Below are 10782 nucleotides of genomic sequence, written 5' to 3' on the forward strand. Positions count from 1 at the left end.
CTCTCTCTCTCTCTCTCTCTCTCTCTCTCTTTCTCTCTCTCTCTCTCTCTCCCTTCCTCCCTCCCTCCATCTCTCTCTTTGTCTCGCTCCTGCTTACTCGTCTGCTTTCTCTTTCTCCCTCCCCCCTCTCTCTCTCTCCACTTTGCTCTCTTCCTCACACTTTTTCCTGTACGCATCTTTGCAAGCCCAGTTTCTGTCCGTTTATGAACATACATAAGAACAACGCCATGCGCACAGTGCAGCTGTTTTACCCTTGTCGTCGTCTGTGCAGAGATCTTCTAGCTAAGAACTCGTCGTGCAAGCTCGAGATTAAGATGATGCCGGATGGCTCTGGTCTCCACGTTCCTGGACTCTGCACTGTGAACGTTCATTCACTGGAGGAAGTGAACGCGGTACGTGCAGACCAAATACTCTACGCTTCACACAGTACCTTATACTGGAAAATCTCAGGGCCGTAGCCTCTGAGGGGTTAATACCAGTTTAGGTTTAAAATAGGGAAAAATAAAATGAAGGTTTAATAAATGTATATAATCCTAAAATAAGTGTAGATCATAATATATCTATGAAACCTGCCCCTCTTACACACTCCCGCCTCTCTATGCACATTGACTAGGAGCTGTGCACCTTCAGAACATAATAATATTTGCACGTCTGGCAGTCACTCCCCGTAATTGCACTGTGTTCATCTTTATTGGAAAACTTATAATTTATATTTTATATTTTACTAGCTGCGGGTACCCGCTGCGCTGGGTAAAATCGTGCTACTAATTCATACTACTAATAATGGGACACAATAGGAACATTGGGTAAAAATCGACAATAACATTGCACACAATATGAATATTTAGAAATCAGTCTAATAAGATAATAAGCATGGGAAAAAACTGTTACGTATGACAGCACAACCCAACTTAGAACCCCTGGAACATAATAGTAATATGGTGTAAATGACAAAAAGTTATTATAACAGCATGTACGAATGGGTTGCACTTTTCATTTGAAAACCTCTTGATAAACAATGTTTTTCGTGTTATTCTCTGGTGGAAATATGTAAAGATTCCTGGCGCCTCGAACTGTTGAGCTCCCCACGTACGGCGTGCACGTATGGCACGTACGGCACGTAACAGCATGTACGAATGGGTTGCACTTCTCATTTCAAAGCCTGTTGATAAACAATGCAGTCGTAACCTCTGAACTGGCTGTGCTGTGTTTTAGCTCGGTGCTTGGTTTCGGTTTCATAATACCAGCAGCCGGATGAGGCGAGGGAATCGATTTTTCTGTGTGTGGCAGCACTGTGGCAGAATTGTGTGAAGATTGACGAATTAACGGGTTTTCCACGGATTTTTCGGTGAGTTTCAGGGTTTGACAGGTTTTTTTCATCTAGGAACACTCCCCGGGTATAACAGTGAAAATTGCATCCAGATCGCTTGGGCGGTTTGGCCGCCTATAGGGAAGATACTATACATTACATGCCAATGCCATGCATGCATGCATAGCATGCATGCGCCCCGGGGCCATTTAAACATACATTTACATACATACATACATAGCGCTAATAAACATACAACATATACAATACATACGTACTCAAAATATATACTTATGATATATATATATATTATATGTATATCATATTATTATTTTTATAATTTATAAAGAATTAATTAGAAAAGAATTTACCCCCTGTCCGCCTGCTGTTGACTGTTCCGTTGTCTTCCGCAGGTATTCTCGCTAGGTCGCTAGTCCGAGCGACGGCCGGCGACAAGCATGAACGGAGCCATTGTCGCGCTCGCACGCCTTGCTCTGCATCCATGTTACAGGTGTACATGCGACGACCGGAGCTTTACCTGCACAGGTGAGAGAGGCTTGCTCCCAGTCGTATTCTTACCACATGGGATGGAAAAAATACACGTGGCGCGCTGGGCGATTTCGGCCCCCGATAATGGCCAAAAAGAGCCCCCGAAGAACATGATATCGGCGGGGCGACCGCCAAATGCTGTTTGGGGTTCGCCCTGCGAAATCGATGCAGCCGGTCCCGCCGTCCTTGCCGCCTCTCCGGGCCTCCTGCCGCTACAGCGGCAGCCGGTTCCACTGGCCGCTGTGTGTGTAGTTATGGAATAGGTCGTTGGCGGGAGGCATTAGACGCCTCAGAAAACAGGTTCACTCCGTGAGATGTGGGAGGCAGCACATCTGCCAGAGGGTGAAGATTCACTCGGAACGTAGCCCATATGCACACCCGGGGGAGTAGAAGTGGGCGGAGAATGGAGGTTGGTGTGTACATTCTTTTGCGTGCTGTGCAGAGAGAGCTTATATGTATATTTGTATATAGTGTGAGATTCATGTACGTATGCTAGGGGGTACATGTATGACCTGAGAAGCAGCCCCTACTTGTCGTTACACCACCTATATTCGCTGCTGACAAGGTATACATCGCGTGCAGAGTAGGGGTCGTTGCACGTTCCATCTGTGGTTGTCGGTATGGCGTGCGTGTGCACGTACAAGTGCGTTGGATAGCGTGAGAGGAGATGACCGAGAGACGTTTGGTGCGTGCAGAGAGATAGCGTGGGACGGCTGAATGTGAGGTGCTGTGCGTGCGTGGTGAACGTACACATGCGTGCCGTTTATGTCCGACGCGAGAGAGAGGTGGGAGGAGAAGATAGTTGACGCGTGCCAGTAAGATAGAAAGAGAGAAGGAGTGAGGGAGACGTATAAGTGTGAGGTTGAGAGAGGAGACGAAGGAGTAGAACGGCTAGGTAAGAGAGAAAGCTAAGTAGACGCGAGTTTGCGAGCGCATACTAAGCGTTATAGATCGTTATGGCGTAGCTCGTGTGCAGGCTGAATAGGCACATAGACACGGTATAGGATTGGCAGTAGAGACGAGTGCGTGTATTAGCGGCACACATGCGGGACATGCGATAGCGTAGTGTGCGGTGCATGTGGTTCTGGATTCATACAAGGTAGTACGTGCATTGCGTGCGTGTTGCAGGTACACGTGTGTGCGGTGCGGTGTGCCAACGATACATGTGCCCGTTCGCTGCGGTGTTGCACGTACTCGCTGCGGGTGCATTGCCGTGCGTGCCCGTGCGTGTTGTAGCGTACCTGTGCGTGCATGCGTACGTGGTGTGCTGCAGTGCGTGCGTATGCACGTACAGGTTAGCGTGCATGCGGAGAAAGAGTAGAGAGGAGGCGTGCGTATGTACGTGCGGGCGCGTGCGTGTAGCACGTTAACGTGATTGAATGCTGTGAAGCGAGTCCGTGCCATGTGTGACCTACACATGCGTGCATGCGCTTGCGCGATGACGAGCGAGAATGATAGAGCGCGAGCACCGTGATAAGAAACGTGCACGAGAAGATGTGTGCGTGCGTGCTGGTGTGGTCAACATGTACGTGCATGCGTGGACGTGGATGCATGGAGGTGTACACGTGTGTGCATGAGCGTGCGTGCGTACGAGTGCGTGGAGCGTTGCGTGAAAAACCGATGCGTTGCCGTGGCAGTGCGTCGTGCCACGTGCAAGCGTGTAGAGTATGGGTGCGTTAGCGCTGCGTAGGTGTTGTTGCACGTACATATGTGCGCACGTAAAAGCGTTGCGTGAGGGAACCAGGAACAGCCGTCGACCGAGAGAGGGAGAAAGAGAGAGAGACCGAGAGAGAGAGACGACGACGAGGGAGGCGAGATAGATAGATAGAAAGAGAGGAGAGAGTGAGCGAAGCAGAGAGAGGAGACACGACGGTAGTGTGCGTGCGTGTCGTGCATGCGCATACGTGTGTGCATCGTCCATATGTGAATTGGTTGTGATGATTATTTTTCGTGTGCTGCTGAAGGAGATTTATGCACTATGTTTATTGAGGATTCACGGTTGATAGCTAGTGCGTGCATAACGAAAATATAGCAAGTACCTCGTAACTAGAGGACACCTGGGCCTCGGATTTTATTTACCAATTACCAGGGCTGAGCGTTGCCCACTGGCATTGTCGTGTTATAATTATACTGCCTCTTGTAGCGATAAATGCTGTCAAATGAAAACGACTAACAGTTGTTTTATATCTTAGACTGCATGGAATACGCAAGAAAACTACTGCGAACTCAAAGTCAAAATGAGGGCTAATAACTCAGTTTATAAAGCTATTTTCGATATTACACTTCGCTTAAAGAGTGTGTGCTAGTATAGTCGCCCTCTCTGAAGTGATCGCTGCAGACTTTACGAAGGCATTTTAACTTGGTTATATCGCTATGACGATACGATCGGCTATTCGTGATTCCTGTATCTTTCCAACTGACCGGTTGATTGCGCAATCGTTGTAACACCTCTAACTCCCGCTGCGCCACCTGCTGACAAAGCTAGCGGCTAACCCAAGTGTTTACCATTTAAGCATGCATGTGTGTACTGCATGTACTGTATTGCATTCAATCAAGCGCGCGCCGCCGCCCGCGCGTATATGCGTTTGTGTCTGTGCGCGTGCTTGTGTGTGTGTCTGCGCGCGTGCGTGCGTGCGTGCGTGCCTGTGTGTGCGTGTGTGTCTGCGCGCGTGCGTGCGTGCGTGCGTGCCTGTGTGTGCGTGTGTGCCTGCGGGCGTGCGTGCGTGTGTGCCGGTGTGCCAGAGGGCGTGCTTGCGTGTGTGCCTGCGCGCGTGCATGTGTGCGCGTGCGTGCGTGCCTGCGCGCGTGCTTGCGCGCGTGCGTGCCTGCATGCGTGCGTGCGGGTGTGCCCAACGACCCGTAGGATTATAGAACGGTAATCCATGGAAAATCCTAATGAAATTCACACGTATATTTTCCCATGCCGGCACACTCGTGTGTCATTCCCAATTGTAGCTTTTTCGTCAATTCCCCGAAAGAGTTTTGCTGTCGCTCTCTCATAGTCCAGCAATGCCAACCCGCTACATTTTAGTAGTGATTAGTACCACGCTGAAACAATCGTGCCCCCCCCCCCGTACTTCAATCAATGCCGACCCTGCCAGCAGGCACGTACGCAGCGTCGATGTGCACAGCCATACACACGTGTCTCGCGGGCCGCTTTCTCAAACCCCCTGAGCTTCCAGGGCCCTTACGCGGGCCCAGGACCTCAGCCGCAAGAGGCTTCGCGTATAAACAATCGATCCTCCTCGCTCGTACAGGCAGACACTCCACTATTTGCGCTAGCCGTAATAGTTCTGTGTTTAGCTGAACCTGTGATGTATTCACTATTCAAGGTGCATTTGTGGTTGTGATTTGTGTGTGTGCGTGCGTGTGTGTGGTGTGTGCGCGCCCCCGCGAGTGTGTATTAGCTACTGTGCTTGTGTGTACATTTGAGGAAACAGCCCTGGAAAAAGTCGCCCTGGAAAGTGGAAAAGAGCCCTGGAAAATGAAAAAGTTGCCCCCGAAATTTTGGGGGGTTTGCCAAAAGAGCCCCGGAAAGAAAAATTAATTTTTTCACTGATTCTTACGTATCTATTTATATATTTTGCATATATTTATACTATTTTTAGTGTAATAGATGAAATCAGGAGTGAGTTACAAATAACATGTTATCGTGTTATAATCCTGATGAAAATCCAAATTGTACTGTAGCACAGTGATTCTTCTACTGCGCAGGTATATAAGTAAAACCTGGTTGTGTCATATTATAACACAGTAATTCTTCTGCTGTGCAGGTAAGATAAAACTGCTTGTGTCATATTATAATACAGTAGTTCTTCTATTGTGCAGGTAAGTTAAACCTGGTTGTGTCTTATTACAAAGTAATTCTAGTGTGCAGGTAAGATAAATCCAATCGCGTCGTATCATATAATACAGTTACTCGTTTACCGCACAGGTAAGTTAAAACTACTTGTGTCGTATTATATAACATAGTAACTCTTCTACCGCGCAGGTAAATTGAACTTGATTGACCTGGCCGGCTCCGAGAGGCTGACGAAGTCTGCTTCCGCTGGCGAGCGCCTGAAGGAAGCGCAGAACATCAACCGCTCTCTGTCGGCCCTCGGCGACGTCATACAGGCCCTGCGCAACAAGTCAGAGCACGTTCCCTACAGGAACTCGCGTCTCACCTACCTACTGCAGGATAGCCTGGGTGCGTGCACTGTCGTCTGCGTGTGCTGTCAAGCATCTGCGGGTGCAATGGCACGAACGGTCGCAGCATGCCGGCACTCTCGGTTGTGGTTTGTGATGTTGTTTAGCGGTGGCTAGCATGGAGGCTTAGTGGTGGGTAGTTGTGGGAGCTTGTAAGCAGCAGGTTGACTCGATGTATGTATGTGGGTGATGTAGGAGACGGCAGCTTGGTTGGTTAGTTAAGGATTGTTCTGTGATGTTGGCGGTGTGCTGTTGGTAAAACAGGAAGGCGGTAATGTATGTTTATGTGTTATAGGGCATAGCAGCAGAGTGGTGAAGTTTGTTTGTTTGCTTGTTTACCATAGGTGCAGGTAGCAAGGTGGTGATGTTTGTTTGTTTAATATATGTAGCAATAGGAAGGTGGTGATACTCATTCCGTTTTATTTATTATAGGTGGAGATAGCAAGGTTGTGATGATGGTTCAGATTGCTCCTGTCAAAAAGAACTCATCCGAAACTGTCAACAGCCTCTCGTTTGCCCAGCGAGTGCGGGGCGTGGAGTTAGGAATGGCCACACCTAAACGTGGCTTCCTGGAGAGCAACAACGAGAATCTTCCGCCGGTAAGTCCGTCTCTCTTGTGAGAAAAACTAGAAGATGTGGCCAGCATAACAGTGTATGGCAAAGAATCGAATTGGTCATTGTAAAATAACGTCTCTGTATCAATTAAATATTAATTCCGTACGGTGTTAACTTTTATATAAGTACTGTAGACGGCAAAGGGTTGAAATAGTCATGTTTATAAAACATCTTTATGTCAATTAAAATTGAACGAGTGCATCTGGCATTTGAGTATGGTTTACTGTTTTTCCCTCTGTAGATGGCATACTCCCCAGCAGTTGGGGTATCTCCGCAAATGATGCCGCATGCTGTGTTCAGGGGATCGCCATTATCCAAGAATCTGGCGCCACTCCTCAGCCCACGAGTCGTGCGAAAACAACTCACAGCGGCCAGGCACCAGAGGTACAACAACTGAACGTCTGCGACCTCTCTCCTACCAACGCAGTCGATAATTTAAGAACCTGGCGACACAAACAAGATAAGTGAATACCTGCTTCCAGGCATCATAGGTACAACAACTGAACGTCTGCGACCCCGCTTCTAGCAACTCAGTCGATAATTTAAGAACCAGGCGTGTCACAAATCTGGCGACACAAACAAGACAAGTGAACATCTGATTCCATTCTGCCCAACAGACAATAATCTATTCCCCTAGGGATACAAGATATGGAACAATTGAACATCTGCTTAACCTCTGGTACTATTGTTGTACATTTTGTTTCTCTCTAAAATTAAGTTCCTTTCATCGACAACAGTTGTTCTTGCAGTGGTCCCAGCATAGCTTGTTCGCACATACAGAGAGCGATTCCGATGTAAAAATCTGGCGTGCATGGTCACGTACTGTGAAAATCAAGAGTAGATAATAACACTAATGTGTTATTATCTACTCTTGGTGAAAATGGAATCATTGTATTTCACGTATGCTAGAAGTAAAGTACGCATGACTGCATATAATCGGGATTTAAAACACGTGTGATAATTTACTCCTGATATAATGAATGATTTTGGCTAAAACTGGCCGCAAGGTGGCGCGTCAATGTCTTATGATTGTTTTTGTCAGTTAAGACGAAGACTGCAAATTTGGCTTATGACCCATTCATGTTGATGAATTTATATATTCAACGCTGTTTTTGTGCGTATTGATTCATTGAAACCGCATGAATTTTTTATGATTTGCTGATATTGTCGGTTAACATGCAGTTTAAAATCACAGTTGAATACAGTTTTCCCGCGTTATCGGATCTCGGATAAACGCCTATCGGATAAAACATAATCGACATGTCTTAAAAAAAATCTTTATACATGTTGTTATGTGTTAGCCGCTTAATCGGGAAATTTTTGTAGTTACCTGTCCCGATAAAGCAGTGACGCCTGTAGTTTTACAGCCGATAGTCAGCCACCTCAGTGTTACACGTATCGCAAATAAGAGGAAATGCCTGTACGAGAAGTCTTTCCCTTTGTATTCTCCCGTTGCCTTACGTGTCAGTCATTGCGTGTGAGAACTACTATTTATCCGTTATGCGCATATAAATTCTCTATATTTACTATCGCGCTGCATTTAAAGCACAGCAACAGGTGTCGTGCATTAAACCAATCTTTTGTTGCGCGTCCTGCGTGGCTGCGAATTTTCAATGCATTTTTTCTGTTACGTCAGACCTTCTGTACTTCTGCGGCACAGATCTTGAAAACCCGCGCGAAAGCGGCGAACCTCATTTCTAGTTAACGACGACCCCACACGGTAATTATGGCGGGCCACAATGCCCCGGTCTTCTGTAGTTTAACCACGAATAAAATCACGCGACGAAATGCACCGATTATTCCTAGGAGTGCTATAACGTTAACGAGACTCATTTTCACTCACAGCTCTTATCCGCGATTAAAATACTTAATAAAACACTTTATTCCGAGCTGGTCAACTGTAATCGTGTCGATCTCTAATCACGAAGAGAATTAAAAAAAAATCGCATTCGCGCATGTGCTTTGTACGGTATGTTTCGCAGACGAAAAAATCTAAAGCAAGAAAACGCGCTCCGGTATAGCATTCCAGCTCCCTAGTACTCGCACAAAAATTGGTTTAATGTCATTACCATAATGGCAGTAGACGTGTATAGTCTATACTATAGAAATGTATAGATAGGCTGCACCTATTTATTATAGTATGTTATCGACTGGTTTCGTTTTTGGTGTATTATTTCTATGTTATATGCTAACCGTGATAAAATTGAACTTGCTCTAGCTCGCTCGTCTCAGAGTTTGGGTTTTATAGCTTAATTGATTCTATGTTGAATGGTGAGTGATAACGCAAGGATAACACTACGGTAGACAAGATGGCTAAGAGATGCAGTAGTAGTGGTAAAGCGCCTATAATTTAAGGCCTATGTAAATTATAGGATCTTTGGTGGTAATTGAGTAGAGGCTGTTGTTATATGTACCTGTTACGACCGACTTGTCTAATCCTTCGCTATTATTTTATGTCGAGTGTAGGTGTGTTGACAGCGGCTTTCAATTATCGCGTGGTAGAGTTTATTGAACCCATACATAGTTATACGTATAGATAACTCCTGCACGTACTTCATACCCAGTTTATTCATAGGTGAATGAACGCTATCATTCTACTTATGATAGAATGACGTCATCAAAACTATGTAACAATTTTCCGGAATGTCATTGAATGTAACTTGTACATGTAACTGCTGACTGTTTGAACTTATATAGAGTCTATTAAATAGACTGGTTCTTTGTTTATTCAAGAATTCGGTAATGACCATGGTATTGTGTATTAGTTCTTAACTATGACTCCAAATAAAGGTATTATGAATACTTTCAGAAAATAACCAAGTGCACGTGTACGACTTGCGTCAATGAATCAATGTTATGCACGATCAATTTTTTATTACATTCAATTAGATAAAGCGTTTGTGACATTGCAAACACACGTGCCGGAATCGAGAAAAAGTGTGATGAATTTTGTTGTTTGTTTTATATAGATATGGATAATAACAAGAGCTAATAAATACCTAGACTAGAGTGTACTACGGAAAAACGTGAAAATAGTGCTATTTCACGGCAATATTATTCTACATAGTCTAGAATAATTTTATGGTATTGCATTAAGCAGAATTCTTTGCTCTCTAAAACAAGACCAACCGCTTGTCAATACGATACGCCTAGGCTGAGATATTGGCTCGTAAACTTCCCCTCCCACAGGCCTCACGGCGCCTCGCATCCACAATATTCACTATCCTTCTCGCCTTTTGCGGGTTAGCAAAGTCGCTTCGTGAGAGTTTTTTTTTCCGCGATAACTTTATGAATGAACGGCGTTTCGGTTATCATCGATGACTTTCGGGGCATCGCCTATGCCCTTATCTCCCATTATCTTTCCTAGCACGGCTAATGCCCGTCATGATGGAGCCGGCAATGTTTTCTAAATTAATTCTTTACAACGCAGCTCAGTTACTATATGGTGTAGTAAGAGTACCAAATTTGGGCATGTGACATCAATTATCAGCGCTCCAAGCGGCGACGGAAAACGATAGTCAGACCCGCAAAAGGCGAGAAGGATAGTGAATAATGTGGATGCGAGGCGGCGTGCGGCCTGTGGGAGGCACGATTACGCTCCAATATCTCGGCCTAGGAGTATCGTAGAGACAAGCGGTTGGTCTTATTTTAGAGAGCAAAGAATGCTGCTTAACGCAATACCATGAACTTAGTCTAGAACCGCATACAAAGTAGAATAATATTGCCGTGAAATAGCACTATTTTCCCGTTTTCCCGTTGTACACTCTAGGTATTTATTAGCCCTTGATAATAATGTGGCGTAGAAATGTCAGACAAAAACATTGCAGCACAGGGTTAGGTTCGAGCCAACATAAAGTGCTCGCTGTCATAACCGTGAATGAAGGTTAAAAATCGATCCTACACAAAGCACAATAGCATGCGTACTTATACCTACCCTACTAGGCCATTACATTATAAGATACGAAATATCTAATATAGCCTGTATTAATTTATCATTATATCATAAAACTAGCTACCTAGCTAAATATGTCACAAATTTACCGAATGCATACAGTTTTACCAGTGTTATCAGTATATAATATATATATATATATATATATATATATATATATATATATATA

General features: G+C 45.2%; 1 protein-coding gene across 1 annotated transcript in view; it reads left to right on the forward strand.

The window, feature by feature from the left end:
* LOC106808805 (kinesin-like protein KIFC3) overlaps positions 1–9477 on the forward strand; it is a 16502-nt gene extending 7025 nt beyond the window's left edge. The window contains exons 10-14 of the mRNA XM_014811659.1: positions 272–392; positions 1744–1855; positions 5850–6047; positions 6479–6645; positions 6903–9477. Of these exons, the coding sequence (XP_014667145.1) occupies positions 272–392; positions 1744–1855; positions 5850–6047; positions 6479–6645; positions 6903–7058 (754 nt within the window). The 3' untranslated portion in view covers positions 7059–9477. The remainder of the gene's footprint in view (positions 1–271; positions 393–1743; positions 1856–5849; positions 6048–6478; positions 6646–6902) is intronic.
* Positions 9478–10782: the final 1305 nt, after the last annotated feature.

This window comes from Priapulus caudatus, unplaced genomic scaffold (assembly GCF_000485595.1).
Source record: "Priapulus caudatus unplaced genomic scaffold, Priapulus_caudatus-5.0.1 Scaffold306, whole genome shotgun sequence".
Taxonomy (NCBI): Eukaryota; Metazoa; Priapulida; class Priapulimorpha; order Priapulimorphida; family Priapulidae; genus Priapulus; species Priapulus caudatus.